The 20560-nt window shown below is 47.2% G+C and overlaps 1 protein-coding gene across 1 annotated transcript in view; it reads left to right on the top strand.

Annotated features, from left to right (window-relative positions):
* The window catches only part of SCAP (SREBF chaperone), a 48225-nt gene that overhangs the window by 7803 nt on the left and 19862 nt on the right, over nt 1-20560 (top strand). The window contains exons 2-6 of the mRNA XM_026044281.1: nt 5238-5428; nt 15045-15174; nt 15856-16013; nt 18815-19035; nt 19977-20082. Coding sequence (XP_025900066.1) covers nt 5307-5428; nt 15045-15174; nt 15856-16013; nt 18815-19035; nt 19977-20082 — 737 coding nt within the window. The 5' untranslated portion in view covers nt 5238-5306. The remainder of the gene's footprint in view (nt 1-5237; nt 5429-15044; nt 15175-15855; nt 16014-18814; nt 19036-19976; nt 20083-20560) is intronic.

Below are 20560 nucleotides of genomic sequence, written 5' to 3'. Positions count from 1 at the left end.
TTTCGGAGAAGAATAAACAAGAAGGGAAAGGCCCTGGAAATGTTGGCTCCTCGTAACACAAGGAGCTTGACCAAGTGATCCAACCTGGTAAGCACGTGAGCCACATTATCTGCTCTTAAATGCAGTATGGTGCTCAAGGGAACGTGAGGATTTTGCTGCTGTCAAAACCATCTTTCCCTGCGTGTCCCGCTGGAAGAAGGTGGGATTTGAACTGGGAATGCCTGTGCCTGATTGCCTTGGGTTGGATGCCCATTTTGTTGATGTTTAAGAACTGAATCAAGACTTTATTCTGTTGGACATACGGCAGGAATCGAAGAGGTGTAACCAGAGGTTTGATGAATTGAAGGCTTTCTTAATTCGGATACGAAACGGAACCGTCTATAAAGAACACCCAGGTCGGAACATACGGGGTGCTCCAGAGCCTTGTTTCTCAGAGGGCTGAGCTGGGATTAACCTATTCAAGACACCCGTCTCCAAAAGGGTTCTGTATTGGTCATGATTTTCCCATAGGAAGCATTCTGCTGCCGTTGACCTCTGTGTCCTCTTGCAGTACAAAAGACTATTCTTTCCATGGGAATGTAGCTGGAGAATAGCAGCTTGGTGTTAGAGCCGATTGTGTAGCGGGCCTGTGAAGGGAAATCAGTATCTGGAGCACATTTCTTGTTTTCCCCATCTCTGAAGTCTTCTGGAGAATGCTTCTGCTCCCCCCTGTGTCCTGTGTTGGAGGAGAATTCAAGCTTGGTTCATGAGGTTTGCTGGAGGAAGGGAGATTTGGCTTCCCGTGGTCTCTTCCTCGCTTCTTTACGGAGCTTCTTTCCAGCTTCTTGTTGTTGCTGATACTGGGATGATGTTTGGGCTCGTGTTGCAGCCCAGAGCTCTGCTTCTCAAGGACGTTTTATTGAAGGGGTCAACGTGGTGATGGCATCTACAGCATCAAGGCTATGAAGCACCTCTGCAGTCCAGCAAAAGGCAAGAAAATCTGCTCTCACACCACATATTGTTGGTGTGTGAATGATCTAAAATTTGACTGTTTCCCGTTTCTTTTGTCAGGGAATTTCTTTGATTTCACTTGTTTTCAGGGGGATACTTACAGTGCCAAGGTTCTGACATTGTAATGGTGAAACCCTGTCCATAGGGAGGGCCGAGGGGAGATGAATGAGACTGTCCATGGAGAATGAAAATCAACAAGTGGAATCAATACCAAGGATCACTCCAGCTTTTCTGCTCTGTGTCTCTAGATGTGGCTCAAGATATGGAATACCTGTAGCTCTGAGCAGGTGGGAATGTGTCCCTATGGGATGTGGAAATTCCAGCATGCGAAGGAAGTATCATGTGAATATGGCCTTGTCCTCTATAGATCAAGACAATAATCGGAGTCCAAATCAAAACCTTCCTTTTAATTTGGCAGTGCAATTTTGAAGTGGTCTGTCCAATTTTGTCTTGAGATGCTTCAAAGAGACAGGTCGAGTGCTTAAAACGTGTTAGGTCTCCCTGGGAATGCTCTGGTGTGGGTGGGGGAACAGAGGGACCCTCTTTGGATCCTCCTTTCCCCAGCTCTGTATTTTACATGGAAATTCCTGGGCTAAAATTCACACTGAAAGTTTGGGTATGGGACTACTTTAGACTTGCACGATGGAGCAAGTTATTTTATGTATTGAAGAGCAAGAAAAGCCAGTACAGATCAGAGCTTTTTTTTCAGCCTTACTGGCTGCAGTGTGTTGTGCTCCTGTGGCTATTATCAATACTACCTGATCCAAGAAAGCTTTAGCAAAGCAGCAGATTGCTCCTTCTAAAGGCAGAAAAGCTTTCCTAAGCTTGAGACTAGTTTTGCCTCCGTTTACCACAGACCGGTGTCGTTTGGGCTGCTGCTGCCTGTGAATGAGATGTGTGAATGAAGAGTTGGGCAGAGGAACCTCATGAGGTTCAACAAGGACAAGTGCAGGGTCCTGCACCTGGGCAGGAATGACCCCAGGCATCAGCACAGATTAGGGGTTGACCTGCTGGAGACCCGCTCCATGGAGAGGGACCTGGAGTCCTGGTGGACACCAAGTTATCCATGGGGGAGCAGGACCCTCGTGGCCAAGGAGGCTAATGGGCTCCTGGCTGCACGAGGAGGATGTTGGCAGCAGGGCAGGGAGGGGATCCTGATCCTGCTCCTCTGTTCAGCCCTGGGGAGGCCAAACCTGTAGCACTGGGGGCAACTCTGGGCTCCCCAGGACAAAAGGGATGTGGAGCTGCTAGAGAGGGGCCAGTGCAGAGCAACAGAGATGAGGAAGGGCCTGGAGCATCTACTGTATGAGGAGAGACTTGAGTGACTTGGGCCTGTTTCTTCTGGAGAAGAGAAGGTTGAGAGGGGACCTGGTCAATGAGTCCAAGTACCTGAAGGGAGGATGGAGGGAGGAAGGGGCCGAGCTCTTCTCGGTGGTGGCCAGTGGCAGGCCAAGGGGCAGTGGGGACAAGGTGACACCCAGCAGGTCCCATCTCCACGGGAGGAAGAGCTGCTGCACTGGGAGGTGCCCGAGCCCTGGCCCAGGCTGCCCAGGGAGGCTGCGGAGGCTCCTGCTCTGGGCATCTCCCCAAGCCGCCCGGGTGCCACCGGGTGCCCCGTGCTCTGGGTGTCCCTGTGGAGCAGGGGCTGCGCTGGGGGAGCTCCAGGGGTCCCTGCCACCCTCAACCCTTCTGGGGTTCTGTGAACCGTTGCTCTGCCTCACACTGCTCAGTATGGAGCACACTGTGAATTAAGTAGATTATAACATAACGCGCTTTCCAGTCAGGATAACAATCAGCTGGAAAAAGAAGGCCTTGGGGTTATAAGAGTGAGGGCACTTGATGTTCTCCTTGCCAGTGTTGCATTGTGAACAGCCAGCAAATAAATGATTGGGCTTATTATGATGAGGTGATTAAAGCCTCCAGGAATTGAATTATTACATCTGAGAGCTTTCTGTCTCCTTGGGAAGCTCTTTTGCAAGTGTCCGTGGCTTATGCTGGGCGATGTAGCTGTGCTGTGATGCCCTCTTCCATCCCACCTCTGTCCCAAGCAACCCCCGGATAGTATTTGCCATGGGAGGAATTGCTGGCTGGTTTATTGGACATATGTAAGTGAAGGGGAAAGCATCTTAAGTGAAATTATACTGATACATAGCTGAATTTGTGTGATCCCTGCAACAAAAATGTCAAAAGTGGAAGGAATGGCAAGAGGGTCTAAATAACTGCTTAGTGTATGTTTAGTTTGGTGGTTAAGAAGCCTTAAAGCCAACCTTGCTGTTTGCCTCGGTTTCCTCCACTATATTCCTAAACGTCACTGCATTTGGTAGCCCAGGTGGATTGGAGGTGTGACCATCCATATGTCAGCACAGCTTCTTTAATCTATATATGCTCCAGAAATAGAACATGTTGTGCAGCAAAGTTATAAGGAAACATCCTGCTGCCCACTTGGTTCCAGCCAAACCTTTTTGCTGTCCCAGATTTGCAGTCTTGAAAAACTCCTTGCTGGCACAGAGGAGCCCCCTGAATGGATTCTGCTTTAACCGTCGTCCTAAGATGGGAAAGTTTCCTTTGAGCTCCGTTTGCAAAAATAACTTTGCATGTGAACTGCTGCTGCCTTAAACTTTCATGTGCACTTGCACAATACGTCTAATAAAGAATTTAAATGTGCAGCCCTCTCAAAAATTGAGCAAATGCAAGTACTCCAAAGCTAACGTGGTTTTCCCTTAATGAACGCTGATGTTTCACATCATGCAAAGCAGTTGCTGAGTTTTCTTCTATGCATCTTTACAATTAGAAGTCAACGTTTGCAGGCAGTAGCCAAAACCACTGTCAGCAGCTAAAGACTGCTCAGAAACGTAGGCCTGGTGCTCTTCAGTCACTGAAATAATAGATTTTATGTGTTATTCCCAAGTTAGTCATAGAATAAGGCTTGGAAAGGGCAGCGTGCTCCTTCCACCCAGCCCTAGAGCAACAGCAGCTATTGCTCTCTCCTTCCTTTCTGCTGCACCCAGGTTTTTAGGGATAAGTTGGTGTGATTAATTACAGGGAGGAGCTGTTGCCTCAGAGAGCCCTGTTCATCAGAAAATAGTGGTTTGCTTGCACCTTAAGATAGAGGTGGAGAATCAAACAGGGTGTATTTGAACGGTGGGAATGGAGCAGGACGTTGATGCCTACGTGGAGCACGAGGAAAACAGCTCTGGAGATGGACCTGCGTGCTCGGTGTTGCACGTGTTTGTGCCCTTGGATTTCTCATTGTCTTTTAATATTCATAAACTTTCTTACTAATGTAAATATGGCACCTTCTCGTTTGTGCATTGCTTAAGCTGGCCTGACTAATTTGTGCCTTGCTGTAATGAGTTGTCTCTGCTCTTGCAGTTGGGAAAGCCGTAAAGTTTGGGTGCTGGGAGCCAGGGGAGGCTTTGCAGGGCCCTCGCTGATCACTCAGCCTCTAAGGACAGTTTAAAGTTGGGTTTTACCATCTGCCTTTGGATTAGGGAGCTGATCTGTTTATCCGGGTGGGAAACGAATGCTTCCTAGCTGTGGCAAGACCTGCATTGGAAAAATGGGATCTACACCAATGGAAAGGAAAGAATAAGAGGTTGATGCTTCCTTCATTCTCTAAATAGCTGAGGCTACAGACTTCTGAAAATTAGTAAATGTTAATGGATTTCTGGCCTGTGAACCTCTCCAGCTTCCTCTTCTACTATACCTTCTGTTCCCTATTGTGAACCACGTGTTTTGTGTTTGGCCTGAGATCATAAGAAATCCTTTTTCCTCTGTCCAGAAACCTGCTTCGCCCTTCATTTTCGGGCCCTGCCTCACCATTTGTATGAGCTTTTTTTGTTATATCCGTTGTAAAACCAAATGGCGGGTTGAAGGTGCCCGTTTCTGAGGCCCGCTGGCCTAGGCCTAGGTAGGCCGGCCTGGTCGGAGCTCTGGCACTCGGGACGCCGAGCACCCCGGATGGTTTATAGTTGTTGGGTAGTGTGTCCTGCCTTTGTTTCCTGTACTGTGGCTACTGTATTCCCTCCTGCTTGTCCCAAGAGAAAACACCTTTCTTTACATTGGGCTGTAAATCCTCCCGAAGGGCCTTAGCACTGCCCTGCTCGTAGCTCAAGCCCTCGGAGCGATCGCCAGCGTCAGAGCCCTTCCCACAAGGCCGGCGAGGGAATTTATAATATTTCCAACTGTTTTTTTATTATTTACTATTATTTTTTTTCTCATGAACTTCCCTTCTTGCCCGCCCGCAGCCGCGCGTGCCGGCGTCTCCTCCCGCCGTGCGGCGCTCCGGGATGGCCGCGAGGTGACGACGCTCGACGATGACCCTGACTGAAAGGCTGCGCGAGAGGATTTCGCGGGCGTTCTACAGCCACGGGCTGCTCTGTGCTTCCTACCCCATCCCCATCATCCTCTTCACCGCCCTCTGCATCCTCGCCTGCTGGTAAGTCCTGCCCGGCACTTGTTTCTCCCCCCAGGTTTTCGCTGGATTCTCCGTCGCCCATTAGCGGAGCTGCCTTGGCAACAGGGATGTGCTCAGGTTTCGCTGTTGCATTTGCTGTTCCGGAATATACCATTTTTTAACAAGCTGGATTGTTGTCATCCTTTTGCGCGAGGCTAAAGAAACGTCAGGGATGAAGTATCATGATGCAGCCTATAAGTAAATAGCAAAAAATAATCAAGTAAGTGAAATAAGTCAAGCAATAAGTAAAATACATAATCACCAACCACCTATGGTGAACTCCAAAGCCGTAAATTAAACATAGGGAGGAGGAAAGTTGATCTTTCTCTCTGTTCCTGCATATTCTGTGCTCCCTGAGGCTTGTACTCTTCTTTTGCAGCCTTGTCTAGGTGTGTGTATGCTGCTTATCCTTATAAATTCTTTCCTGATTCCCCTTGTGGGCCCTAATTTGGACACGAGTTGCAGTTAAATACGTTATCAGAGAAATATTATTTGAGCCTCTAAATTATTTCCAGTGAGCTGTTATTACTCGTGAGATTGTGAAAGCTTTTGTGTTCAGATCTGTGTGTAGGCACGTGTCTACCTGTACACAGGCAGGGTTGAACAGACTTATCGGCCTCGTTTGGTCAAAATAAAACATAAACTGGTGATACTCTCCAGCTGTTAGAGAAGCTCTGTGTTGGAGTAAATGTGAACTTAAATTTTTCTTTCAGCATTGCTCAGCGTAAGGCACTTTTTGCATGTGTCTTACAAGTGCGGTGTTGGAAACCTAGAAGATTGCTTCTTGTGCCTGAGCAGGAATAGTAGTGTTGTTTTCCTGATTTTGCACAGCTGCATGTGATTCCATGTAAATATTTAGTTTAGTTTTGAGATTCCATGTCCTAAAGCAAATAGGAAGTTTCTGCTAGGTCCAATCAAATGGGTTTTAGGTTCCCTTTCTTTAGGCTGACGTGGTGACAAGTAGCAGCTGCATCTCATCAGCTCAGCTGGATGCTGTTTTCAGCCCTGCTTCTTAGCAGCCTGGTGCCCACGAGGTCAGAATTTGTACCTGTGCTGTGTGGTTTTGGCTTGTTTTTGGATAAATTTGGTCTCCCACCATGTCCCTGAGGCTTCAAAGCAGCTCTTGGCAAGGTCACTGCCCTGTATTTGTGGCAGTGTCTGTGTTACTCGGTGCTGGCATTTGAGGACTCTGCAATTACTCAATGAATTGCAGAAAGGGGTCTCGGAAAGACCCCATCAAACTTGTAGGTAACCTTCACAAAGCAAAAAGGGAAGGATTTTTAAAATTCTGTGACATCCTTTGAGAGCAGGAGCCCCCTGGCAAAAGCTCAAGTGTTACAGGCAGCGTGGCTGAAGTTCTCCTTTTTTAAAAGCTGGGTTGGTTTGTTTTGTTTGATTGTTTCAATGCCTGTTCTGGTCTCATTGATAAGAGCTGGGGTTAATTAGGTGTCACAGTGCTAATTAGGACAGGCCTAGTCCGGAATACAGCTCTTCTACACCTCGGCCTTTCCAAGACCAGCATCTCCTGGCATGGGATACTCTGCAATATTTTCACACTGGTGGCCCTGGGATATTCCACTGATTCCTCTCCCTCTCTGCTGTCCAGGCCAGGTGGTGGCTCTTGGGTTCCAGGCTGCTGCTGTTGTGTTTTGATGGGAAAAGAAGCAGGTTTCCTGCACGATCCTGCGTGTGTGGAAATGTCCCTGGCATTTGGAAGTGTCCCCAGCTCCTCATGCCAATGACAACACAAAAAAGTGGTCCAGTAATGAAATTTAGCTGCTGTTGCTGCAGAGACTGCTTGGTTTAACCTGAGTAAATGCAATTGATCCTTGTGTTTTGTGTGTTTTTTTTTTTTTTTTTTTTTTTTTTTTAATCCAAATTAAATAATCACAGGAAGGGTGTGTGTATTGGCTGGTAAATAGAACTTGTCTTGGAATGCCAGATTATCCCAGACACACTTCCCATTGCTTTCTGGCCAAAAGTGGACTTCTTGGAAATCTGGTTTTGGGCTGAAGTTTTTATGCTCCTTAGTCTGTGAAGTTTATAAAAACAGGAATGCCAAACACTTTTGAAAATACATTTTTAAGCTAGTTTGCAGTCCGTTCCGTTTGTGGTGTTTTAACAAGGTGTTAGGAGTGTTCCTGCCCTCCACCCCGCTTCCTTCCTGCTAAGCGTATTTTTTTAAGCTGAAACTCCAAGGAGTGGTGCTATAGGGAACACATATCCCCCATATCAAGTGATTTGAGAGCAGCTTCTATTTTCCCAAGTCTCCATAGCTTTGTAGCTGCAGTCCTTGCATTATTTTCTGTTCTACAGGAAACAAAACTCACTGTATCTGCATACAGTGCAATGAAACCCTATCATCAACTATAGCATATCCATGTTCCTTGGCCTATACTAGAATATAGGCCTGGAGCAAGACACTCAGCAGCTTTTCAGGCTGTCCTACCCTGCAGTCTTTCAAACATTTGTGTCTTTTCATCAGTTCCAGGAAAGTTTTATAAGTTGGGAAAGGAGGGCTGCCAAAGCCAGCGACAAGGCCTTATTTTTATTTTTTAATCACAGAGGCTGCATATATCAAATAGCATAACAGGAAGACAGGAGCAATTAAGTCACCTCCATGACTGCAGGCAACAGAAGAGGTGGGGCAGGAAACTTCAAACGTTTTGTGATAATTCCTCAGGAAAATGAGCTGTGGATAATACATTAGCTTGTTGTATGTTGGAGTTAAGGCTTGGGACTTGTCTGATGGAGCTCACCCATCCACCACATATTTGCCATATCTGCCGGCGTTTTAGGAGGCTCTTGGCCATGGTAAGGTGCAAGTTACTGGCCCACCTTGCTGCTGGAATTCCATTTGCCTTGTGCTCTTGAGAAATTTCTACTCCCTTAGGGCAAATCTGATCGATTCTTCCACCCTCAGGGAGTGGGAAGTGCTGAAATTTGGTGAAAGGGGCCAGTGGAGAAGGTCAAAGACCAGTTTCAAGGCAGAAGTTGATTTAGGCAACGTTTTGTCCAGGGTCACTGGACAGCTCTCGTTGTATTGGCATCAGTTAACGTGCTGGTATTTTTCCTGTTGGAGGAAAAAATCAAGCCTCAAGACCCAGGTAACAACCAGCTTTGGAGTAGCTGCTCCAAAGCATCCATTATAGGTTGTTGGAATTTATTTCCATCCTATCTTTAACCTTTAGGTGTTCTGTGTAGACAACATTTTTAATGTGACCTATAGGTAAGACGTGATATATCTATTTTTATTAATAAACTGATAAGTAAGCCCAAAGCAAAAAAATGCCTATATTCTTGCTCTGTGGTCTTAACTGAAATCTGAAAATCCAAGTTATATCATCTCTTACTTCAGAGCCTGGGTTTCCTGCTGAACTAGGTGCCGACAGGGCTTGCTAGTGAACTGCCTGCCCTCCTGCACATCCTGATGTGGGCGACATTCCTTATGATCATCCATTTAAGTGGATTTACGTTAAGAAACATTCCTGTTCTTGCAGGAACAAACCTCTCTCGGTGCTTTTCTTTCCCCAGCAAAAGGAGCCTGCTGCAGTAGCCTGTCCACAGAGCAGTCCCTCCTCCCCAGCTCTGAGAACAGCAGAAGAGGAGGCATATTTACAACCTGGGAAATTTGAAATTGCTTTGTTTTTATTTAAAGTAGGAGTTAAAATCCAGCAATTGACTGTGTGAAGGCAGTTTAGGAGTGTTAACAGGGTGAGTCTTTGTGGGTGCTCGTTCTTTGGCTGAAACATTAGGTTCTGCTTCTGAATTTTGGAATCCTCTAGAATCAAAGGCCACATATATAATTTTTTTTGTGTATTATGTATTTTTTTCCCTAAAAGAACATTTAGTATCTTAACAGGCATCTTGCGTGCTAACCAAAGGAGTTGAGTTGCTGACAACCCCTTCGTGTTCCAAACACACCGGGCACAGTCTCCTGTGGGAGTGAATGACGAAAGGAGATGCAAGCAAGCCCTGCGTGCCGAGAGCTCCGTGCTGCTGCTTAGCAAGAGCAAACTGGCAGCACGGAGGCAGGGGAGGAATCTTTTATTTTTTGCAATGCAATTTTTGGAAGGTCCTGCCAGCAGGAAGCGGCGCAACGCAAATTTATTCAGAAGCAGGTATTGTCTGTGCATCTAGTAGGGCTGAACAGGGGAGTGTTGCTGCCAAGTATCTGGCCTCCTCTTCCCACTGCCAGTTACTCAAAAAAACAAAAAGCTCTGGTAAATGGAAACTAAGCACAAAATGCATCTTGCTTTCTCCTTAAATACCACCTAGATTTCATGGCAAAATCAATGGAAGTGAGCTGCAAAATAAATGGCTGAGTTGCTTCCCCGTGCTGAAGAAGAAACAAGACTCTTCAAACAATTTTGGACGTCTTATTAGCAATGAGTTTTCAGATTGCAATATTTAGCTTTACCTGGAAATGGGCTAGAATCTGCTTCCAAAAGCATAGAGAATGGAGGTGGTCACTGCTTTAAGGCACCGTGTCAGCACCCTGCGTGGTACCTGAGCGGCGACCGCGCTCTCCTCGGTGCTCGCCAGCAGAGGACTCCTCTGGGACGCCGGAGATCCCTGCTTTGATCCCAGCTTTGGCCGAGAACTCGCAGTTTCAGGGTCTGCAGCCCTGGTGGGTTGGCAGCTGCCGCGGGCTGGCCTGGCAGCCCTCCAGCTTGGCCCTCTAAGCTGTCTTGAAAATATGTAAAGTAGTTGGATGAACTTTATTTATTTATTTTTTTCCTGAACCTACCTCTAAACCAAAATGTGCTCTTGCTTGAATTCAGCAGTAGTAACTTGTAGCTGATCCATTTTTCCTCACTTTGGAAGTCTACAGGAAAGTGCCAGGGTGCTTAAAAAGAACTCTTTTTTTCAAGCCCAAATTTCCTTTTTGGACTTGCCCATTACTGTTTCAGCTCCTACTTCTCTCATTTGCCTTCCAGTGTCCAGGAACTTTCTTTGGTCAAAAAGAATTCTCTTAACAAGTACTAGTGTGGTTTCTGTCATTGTTTTCACTGTCCTTTCCTGCAGCTCCATATGGAGCAGCTCTCCTGTGTGGCAGGAGGTTTGCAGAGGGGTGACCAGGTCCTTGCATCTCATAGTCCTCGTGATGTCAAGGTCCTGTGGGCGCTTGTGACAGCCCAGCAGGCAGCTCTTGGTGTCTTAGTTAACTGTCTTCTCTAGGTGCTCTTAACATTGCTCTCCGAAGCAGTACATCTAGTGAATCTTTCAATATTGTTGGATTCTTTATTTTCTCCTTTTTTTACTTCTCCTGCAGGTGTCTGTCTTGCGTAGTGCTGACTACATTGATTATTATTGTCTAGTTCTATAAGGCTAAATAAAGTGATGTCCTAAAATAACCTAGGTCAGGCATATGACAGTGCGTGCGCTTGGTGTGCTCGTCCAGCAGACATTCCTCAAACTTCTCCTCCTCAAATGCTGCTCTGATGAGTGGATCATCTCCTCTCTTCCATGGCCACGTGTCTGTGCTGGAGCTGCCTCAAGAGCAGGGAGTTTCTGCTACGATTCCCCAGAAGAAGCCTCATTCCTGAGCTCGGCTCAATAGCACGAGCAATATAAACTGTCCCTGGGTCATGTTGTCTTACATACCTATGTTTAGCTCCTACAGGCCTCATCACAGCTTTGGAGCAGGCTGTATTTTAAGGCCCAGGTAAAAGTGGATTTCCTGGGTGGCCTTTTCTGTGAAGATGACTCTGCAGTCCTCATTTTCAGCCAACAGCAGCAGCTTTGTGGTGTGCAGACAAGCTCCAAGAAGCCCCGCTCCTGCTGGACCTGTGCTGGTACCGGATGGCACAGCCGTCTGCAGCTGAAGGTGCAGGTGATACCACCACAGACGAAGGCTCCTGCTCCCCATGAAGACACCCGCACCAGTGGGTGCAACAGCAAGCAGGAAAACGAAGCAGATTGTGCTTCTAGATGTCAGCAGGGCTTTTGTTGATATAGCAGCCCGGGTAGGGAAGGAAGCTGAGGAGACCTGCAGAAAACTGGAGGCTGCAGAGGGAAAAATCTCACGCCGTTTAGCATCCAAGGAGGAAACGGGAGCTTTCCCGAGCAACCGGCAGCGCCGGGTGCTGTTTTCCTCCCTTGCTTTAGCGGCCCTGTCCAAGTGCATCCTGCAGGCAGCTCTGTGGAGCGTTAATCCTCTTCCATATTCATGATGTCGGCAGTAGAAACGACAGGAAAGGCCGGAGTCGACTTGGATGTCAGCAGGGCGAGAGCGAGCGCGGGGCTGAGGAGGAGGATGGGCCTGGGAATCGCGGTTGCCCTGGTTAGGCTGCCAGCCCTCAGCCGTGCTCACAAGTCTCCAATCTTTTTCTTCCTTCCATCAGAAACTTCCCTCTTTTTCTTCCCCTCATTCTCTCGCCCGCCTTTGTTCCAAGGAAGTGCCATTGACTCCTTCCCCGTTGTGTCTGCATGTACTTTCGAATTTTCTTTTTTGGACAACTGTTGGAAAATCCAAATATGAAGGGAGGGGAAAAAAACCCCTTTGATCTACCCGGAACAGCTACTAAGGAGCCTGAGCTGCTGTGCTAAAACGCCCGGTGTTTTGGGACGAGGTTGATCTTCATTCATGGCTGGTTCTGCTCTTTAGCATGTGAGCAGTTTGCTGCTTCCCCTCTGCACAACATCAACCTTCCCCTTCACCCCCAGTGCTTTTATAACAGCAAAAAATAAATAACCCGGGTGGAGCTTTGCTCTTATCTTGCCTTTAAGGGAAAGGTGTCATCCCCTTCCAGCTCTGCCTGCTGCTTTTCTTCACCTCCATTGTGTCCCCCTCAGGTTTCTTTCTTCCTGCCCACCCCAGCATGAAGAACTTCAGTTATTCTGCTCAAAGATATTTGTGATGAGGTGTGTGAAGCTTGGTGGCTTAATCCTGAGTCATTAGTTGTACCTACTTGCCTATTTTTGGGTCCTTCTGAGGGACTTGCTATTTTACTCACCTCTGCAGCGATCTGCAACGGGCCTTTTGGCCCCATCCTATCTTGTTTTTCTCCTTTTTTGCCCTTTTTGCTGTTGATAAAGTCTGATTATTTTCTTTAGCTGAACTTCCTTCATTCCCAACTAGTCCTACGGCCTCCACAGCACAAACTGGGGCGGCTGTGGGCAGCAGACCCGTGTGCAGGCAGGAGCTTGCAGCAGTGCAGGAGTCAATGCTGCACCTGCACTCCAGGATCTGGCAGCAGGCGCCTTCCTTGGAGGAGAAAGGGTGTTAGAGATTGTATTGGCCAAGAACCAGTATGACAGAGCGATCAAGAGATATCTCCAGAGGCTACTGATCTTTTCTTTTTAATAAAAATGAACATTTCTAACAAGTTTCTGCAGTCTTTAAGTAGAACAGGCTGCGGAGCTGCTGGCTGCGACCTGCTGAATCCGGGCACAACATCTGTGCTGAGGACTGGGCTGTCGTTTTGCCGTGGAAATTGAGGTCTCCGAACGTTCCCAGCTGTTCCATCCCTCTGGGAGCCCCCTGTTCCCCCAGCTCTGCCAGCCCTTCCCGTGCACGCTCCCTAATCCCCTCCAGGCAAAAGGCAGCGCTTACCTTAATTAAATTTAGATCTCTTTTTTCCTGATGGCTCCGGGGCAGCACTTGCTGCCAGAGGAACGATGCCAGCTTGGACAGGCTGCCTTGCAATATCCGAGCGGCAAGAGTCTATTTTTCATCTAGTCTCAGCTTGGTGCTGTTGCTTATTAGCGTTGTGCACATTAAGGGTAGCTCCTTGGAGGTGCAGGGGTTACATTGGATTTGTAAGATTGGTTCTTTTTACAGGACAAGCTAATTGGGATAGAGAGGATATAACAGCCACAACCACAAAATCCTGCCGTTACTGCAAAATCCTGCCATTGCTGCAAGGGGAATTGAGTGTCCGATGTGGTTTTTCCTCTCCCTTCCTTTGGTTAACGCTGTCCTGAAATGCAGAGGGATGCACGTGTGCATGGGGTCCTCATTAAGACTAGCTGCCTCGGAGAGTGGTCGCTCCAGCAGGGAGAAGTGCTCATCAAACTCCTTTTATGTTGGCTTCTGGTGCTGATTTTAAACAAAAAAATGAGCTCCTTCTGTCTAATAAATGAGCAGTGAAGGCTGAGCCTGCTTTATTGAACATGAGGGTGGTCGTAACAGTTCAATTTCAGGTCATTTTTTGAGAATTTTGTCTTTAATCATGCCATAATTAAGCTGAGAATTAATCTTGCACAGCTGCTTTTCCTCTCCAACTGCACCTCTATTTCCAGTCAGGGTGAGTGTGCAGCAGCAGAACTTGCCCAAGTGATTTTGGGCAACCCCATTGTGGAAGAATTGGGGGTACATTTGTCATTCCATGCTCACATATAGCACGTTCTAGCACCACCATCCTGATGCCTGAACCCCAACTTTATAGTTTGTACCTCTGTCTGGACATGATGATGCTTTTCTGCGGGGCAACTTTGCTATGGGGAGGAAGCAACTTTCAGAAACAGCCTTGGGCCTCAATCACGCCCTAGTTGTTGTGTAGATCATCTCCTTGGAGGAAGAAGCTCATTTGCTCCCTTATCCCACACATAATTTCAGGTGGGGAGCAGGGGCTGAGGGAAGGAGTCTTCTCAGCTCTACAAAGGTGCAGGGGAGATGTTGCTGCTGGTCTGCAACCCCTTCATGGGAGGGTGTGGAGAAGTGGGAGCCTGGCTTGTCTCCGAGGTGCTTAGGGGAAGGACATGAGCTGGACCATGGGAAATTGTGACTAGATGCAAGGAAAATAGTATCCACCATGAACGTGGTCACATCTGATACCTGGAGAGGCTGTGGGACGTTCATCCTTGAGGATACTCAAAACTTGCTTGGACTTGGTCCTGAGCAGCCTCCTCTGGTCCTGATCTGAGCAGGGTCCGCGCTGGAGCCTGGAGGTCCCTTCCCCACTAATGGTCCCGGTGTCATCCCCTCATCGGATCAAACATCTCCATAACGACCGTCTTGCTCTTCCTCCCGGTTCAAATCTCCTGGGATTTTTGCTGACTTTATAGAAATCATTCAATCAACTCCCAAATCGCGTGGAACATGGACTGTTAGTACCGTGTTTATTGTGGGATAGCTGCTGCAAACACTTAAGGATTGTGGTAGCAAAGGAGCCAAAAGATAAGCGTTTCGTGCTCATTTTGGTATCTCATTGCTGCTGGAAAAAAGTGCTTTGGAGACGTATGAATTTTATGTGAAATAGTGGAAATGGTCAAAATCTCAGTGGGGAAATTTGGGTGGTTAGTGTGGGGTCCAGGTTGGGAAAATAACAGCCTAAATGTGACGGTGATTTTGTTTTTGTGAAGGCTACGGAATAGCTGAGAGGTGGCCCTAGTTAATCCCGTGCCATTAGCCCAGGTAAAGGCTCTGTAGTGGAAGGTGAGTCTGCTGATGAGTCCTGGAGAGCTCGCCTGGAGAATCCTCCTGGAAATATCCCTTTCCAAGAGTGAAATACCAAATATCTTACTAGGAGAAACAGATAGAACAATTCCTCTGAGATGTAAAGCCGTCTTGTATTGCAGCTGTGCGGATTTTTAGTATTTAATTGTGCTTTTTTTAACGTTTCATGCTGCTTTGCTTGTGTATTTCTCTTAGTTACCCGCTGCTTAAGCTGCCCTTGCCTGGCACAGGACCAGTGGAGTTCAGCACCCCGGTGAAGGACTATTCCCCCCCTTCTGCAGATCCCAACCTCCAGCAAGGGGATCTCAGCGAGCGTCCCGACTGGGTAGGTCCTCTGCATCACGGCTGGGGGGGACAGAGGGGACACGAGGACTCGAAGCACCTCTTTTGCTTCAGATCCTTCTGTGTATTCCTTAAAATGCCGTTACAACTTGCAGGCTTATTTTTTGCTGCTGGTCTAGCTGGTCTAAGCCTGCTTGCTAAGGTCTCCAACAAGAGTTTTGCATTTAAATTGGAATTAAAGCAGCCACAGATCCCGCTGCAGAGCTAACTGCTGTGGTGGGGCCTGGGGAACGTTGGGTTGTTTGAAGAACCTAATGAGTCAAGCGTTGCTTAAAAGGGGTTATTGGATTATTTTTTTACTGACTGGTAAAATTGTGAAGGTAAAACAGACTTGTGTGAGAGTAAGAGCTTGACTTTCTTTTGCATAAACAACCTGGAGCCCTGGTGCTTTCCAAGAAGGTTGATAACACGGTGTAGGACACCAAGAAACAATTCAAAGATCCTACACTGTTCTTCATCCCAGTGTCAGTGGCGTTTTGACCCTTTGAGGAACAGGCTCTTTCCATTCTTGCTCAGCTGCCACTGTCACATTTCACCTCTAATTTGTGAGACAAAATTAGATCCTGGTAAGGTGCTCCCTGAAGAGATGCCAAGCGGTGCTGTGGTTCTGCTGAAGAGCTTCCCGCTCACTGTGTTCCCCTTTTCCCTCTGGCTTTCCCCGCAGTACGTCGGCGCTCCGGTGGCCTACATCCAGCAGATCCTTGTGAAAGCCACCGTGTCCCCGTGGCAGAAGAACTTCCTTGCCGTGGATGTGTTCCGTTCGCCGCTGTCCCGCGTCTTCCAGCTGGTGGAGGAGATCAGAAACCATGCCCTGAGGGACAGGTAGGCAGTGTTGGTAAAGGCTGTGGGCAAGGCAGACCAAGCCACTGTCACACACACCCGCGTTCCAACTTGCTGCTTAGCAAGTCTCACTTTTAGCTTTGAAATTCTGCAGTTTTTAAAGTTTAAAGGCCCATCAGAGACCGTTGTTGGTAAGTAACATCATTCCCATCCTGCACGTGGAGTCCTTCAGCTTTCATGCTGCAGAACTTGCCTCCTGTGAAAGGCTTAGGCAGAGGGGCCTGGACAGATCCCCCCAGGCTCTGCTCTCCCATGGTGTGCGGTTCTTTCATAAACATGCAAGCCTTGCCTTAAAACAAGTAATTAAAACAACTTTGATAAGGAAGGCTCTGGATTCAGATTGTCATCCTGGTTGGTCTTCTCTGCGCTTTTCTTGTCCACAACTTGGATAAGGAAGGCTCTGGATTCACATTGTCATCCTGGTCAGTCTTCTCTGCACTTTTCTTGTTCCTCTATCTTTCCCAAACAGGAAAGATGAGAACTACATGCAGTGTTCCGAGTGAAATCTCATTTGTGGCGGATTCTCCCTGGAAATGCAGGGAGAATGACCCATTCTACAATTTAGTGAGGTTGCTGATGTCTTTTTTGTGGCCACTCACATCAGTGTCACATACTTGTCTGGTGGTGGGTATTCCAGCCCTCCCATCAGCCGTTTCAGATATTCCATTCCCTTTCTGTATTAACAATATTTCATAATTTTTGTGTCATTGGCAGATGTCCCGTTATTTTACTGCAATTTCCAAAGCAGAAAACTAAAATCTTGATTCTCCTGTCTGTCCGTGAGAAGTTCCACTTTGTTTTCCTCTTTCAGCAACCCTGTAATCATCTTCCTGTTAGGTAGTTCCTTACAGCCTTGCAGTTTTTGTATTAACACCTGCCTTTTGTGGTAACCAGTACATTGCTGTGGGATACTGGATCAAAAGCTTTTCCTCGCCCAAGGAAATGAGAGCTATTGTGCCTTCCTTGTCCATAAAATCAGATATTTTAAAAGAGCTAGCAGATTAGTCTGGCTCATTCTACCTTATTCCACTCTTAAATCAAGAGTGCATTTTATGTTATTGCTTTGCCTGTTTTTGTGCATTTTATACTCATTACTTTGCCTTTTTTTTTTCTTTTAATATTCTTTCCTTCTGGTTTTAAATTCTCATCTGCTGTCAAGTTCTTGGCTCACTTTACTTTCTAAACACAGCAGAGCTTCCCTACTTTTCTTCCTATGCTCAGTGAGAGTAATGATGCTGAGGCCAAGCATGCAGAAAGGCTGTGAGGATGGAGGTTTTGATCATCTAGTAGCTTTTTAGTGATTAAAAAAAAAAAGAATAATAAAAGCCCTTCCAGGTAAGCTCACTGTCTGCTCCCTTCCTGATCATTTTTAGTAGTGCCATTCATGCAGTTAAATACGGAGCACCTTTTTACCAACTCACGAAGCCTTGGCACTGACATCCTTTCTACAGCCTTTTCAGCTTATCTGCTCCCTTATCAAATGCCTCATTTCAGGTGATGATCTCTGTGCATTTGCCAATGACAAGCTAGAAACAGCTTCCTCCTGGTAGGTGTGTTGTCTTCTTCTTAGGTTGCCTTGGTGTGATGTTCTGCTTAAGCAAAAGAGAATTTACAGAGCTAAGAGAAGCAAGGGGCTAGGGGATCATTTGGGCTTAAACCTTGGTAAAAGGGCTCCCATATCAGTGGTCATTATGAAACTCTTTATTGTCAGTTTTATTTTTATAAAAGCATTAAATTGTATTTTTGCCTGATACAACAAGTGCAACTTTTTTATGTGCCAAAGATATTTTATACTGCAATAGTGAAGGAATAGCTGAAGATTTTTGACAACTGCAGAGGAAACAGAAGGCGATTGTACTTTCATCAACTCTAGAATTGCTGAAACTTCATACAAAATCAGAAGTACTGTGAGATTTTAGTAGTGCAGCAGACACTTGCTTTATGGGGTTTTCCTTCGGTATTCTGCATCCTGAATATGCTGGTGGCTGCCTCCTCTATCCTCAGTGGAAGAACCAGGGAAAACCAGTCTCCTTCCTCTTAATTTAGCCTTCGTTCAATATCGCAGTCCCTTGCAAAACTCCCTCGCTCTTATCCCGTTGAGGGAAGTGTTCCCGTTTGGATCAGCAGCTCTTGTCTAGCCAGGTGGAGCGCTGCCAGGCTTTGTCACTAAGCTTTACAAGCGGATGCTGTCGCAAGGCCAAGCTGAATCTTGCTTGGAGTAGTGGTTGAGAAAGTTATGTCACTGTGTTGAGATGAACTTGGGAAACGTAAGCACAAGTGCCAGTTCACGCCTGCTTTTGCTGTTGCATCTCCTTGACTCTGAACCTGCCAGGCATTTTCTTTTCCATGCAATGTAGAGGAATTCTGAAGGAATTTTGTGGGATTGTGGGTACTGAACAGTTTTATTTGTGGTAGACTGGTTGAATATTTTATAGCTCTCTGTTCCCCTTAATGGAAATACCCCAGGTGACCCAGTTTCTGTGTGGTATCACACCCGGGCACCCAGCATATGTGGGAAGAGGGACAGAGAGGAGTTAAGGTCTTCTAAGAAGAACTATATGGAGCCAGTGAAGCTGCAACCTGCAGCACCTCGGATTGCTGAGGAGGGAAAACAGAGTGGCCATGTGGAGCCATCCTGGGCTTCTGGGGCTCGTGCAGCAATTCCAGGCAGTGAGGACAGTAAATGAGGGTGCAGTCCCATGGGTGCCCATCCCCGCTGCCCAAACAGCGAGTGCTGCAGCGTTGCAGAGTGCTGCAACGTCTGATCTTTGCTTATGTTTCAGCGCTGGGGTCAAAAGCCTGGAGGAACTTTGCCTGCAGGTGACGGATCTTCTGCCGGGCCTGAGGAAGCTGCGGAATCTGCTCCCCGAGCACGGCTGCCTCTTGCTGTCTCCGGGGAACTTCTGGCAGAATGACCGCGAGCGCTTCAACGCTGACCCAGACATCATCAAAACCATTCATCAGCACGAACCAAAGACATTGCAAACATCAGCTACGCTCAAAGGTAGGAGGCCGAAGAGCTGCTGAAGCTGGTGGGAATCTGCCTACAGGTTGTGCTACTGGTTTGTCCTCGCTTGGTCCAGTGTCTGTAGGTTGCCAACATAACCCAAATGGGCAGTGTTCCCAGCAGCTGGAAAGAAACTACCCAATACACTTCATTTCTCTTTCTGCATCTGTATTTGGACTCAGTTTTGAAGTTGCAGCAAGTGAATAATTCTGTTCCCTCAGTCTCTGTTCTGTAGGAGTAAAAATAACAGGCAATTTACCTGTCTCCCTGTTCCTGTTCCTCTACATAAGCTCTTTTCCTGGTGCTCTTGGAGTGATGCTGGCTGTGGTATTCAGACTGTCCTGTTGTCACAGATGAATGAATATTTGCCCTGCTCCCCCTTAGGCTTTCACTCATACTTGCCTGCAAATGCCGCAAGTGGATTTTAAGTCTGCATTTTAGTGCTAAAGTTTAACAGCAAAAGTATTCCATGGTCTTTGCAGCAGAAAGTCTTCCTGGAACCTCTGGTTCAGATCATACATGGACAGAAACCTCAGCCTTCTCTTTCCCAGGTTAAGCAATCCCAACTCTCAGCCTCTCTTTATACCAAAGATGCTCGAGTCCCTCGATCCACTGTTTGGCCGGTAGCTGGACCTGGTCCATTGAACGCATCTTCTTGCGCTGTGGAATCCAGCACTGGACACCTCATTCTGAGCAGAGGGGGAGACCACCTCCCTTGACCTACAGTCACTGCTGGCTGAGGATCAACTTAGCACCCCCAGTTCCTGCTCTTCAGAGCTGCTTTCTGTCCAGGTCCCTTCCAACCCCAACCAATCCGTCAACCAAATGCTTCATATAAGAGGAGTCTTGCAACATTCGTGGCAGTGGGCGCTTGTTTCTCATCTCTTGTTGTTGTTGTTTGGGTGTTCTCATGCTTTGTTCCTGTTTTGTTTTTGCAGATCTGTTGTTTGGACTCCCTGGGAAGTACAGTGGGGTGAACCTCTATAACAGGAAGCGGGTGGTATCATACACTGTCACCCTGGGGCTCCAGCGCTATGATTCTAGGTAAGGAGCTAGAGCTCTGTTATTTTTGTGTTAGGGCTTCTTTGTTTCTCGGAAATATTGCTGTTTACTCTGCTTATTGCTATGTTTTTTCTTTATCCCCCCTTTTCTTGTATTTTAGAGAATTCTGATATAGAGAAGCAGAGCGCTATTTTGGGAAGGGAACTTGCTGTGTTTAATGGAGATGCATTACTCAGTTCTCAGTTTCGTTTTTAGAAAAGTACATGTAATAGTCCAAGCTGCTAGTGGGAGTTCCACTGGGATGGCTGCTTCTGCCCACGGAGCTGTCAGAGCTGTAAGCCCCAGGCAAAGCCCAGTAGGTCTGTGTTTGATCCGGCTCCTGCTTCATGGACTTTGAGTACTTTCCTTTCCAGTAAGTGCTAATTCAGGCACCACCCGTGAAGCCCCTTTAGCAGTGTTGGCAAAGCTGGCTTGGATTGAGTGGTCTGAAGGGTAAGTGCTCTGCTGCGTGCTGCGCAGA

This window comes from Nothoprocta perdicaria, unplaced genomic scaffold (genome assembly GCF_003342845.1).
Source record: "Nothoprocta perdicaria isolate Ctin4 unplaced genomic scaffold, notPer1 scaffold_357, whole genome shotgun sequence".
NCBI lineage: Eukaryota > Metazoa > Chordata > Aves > Tinamiformes > Tinamidae > Nothoprocta > Nothoprocta perdicaria.
Note: the sequence above shows the minus strand (reverse complement) of the source record. Positions and strands in the feature narration are given on the sequence as shown.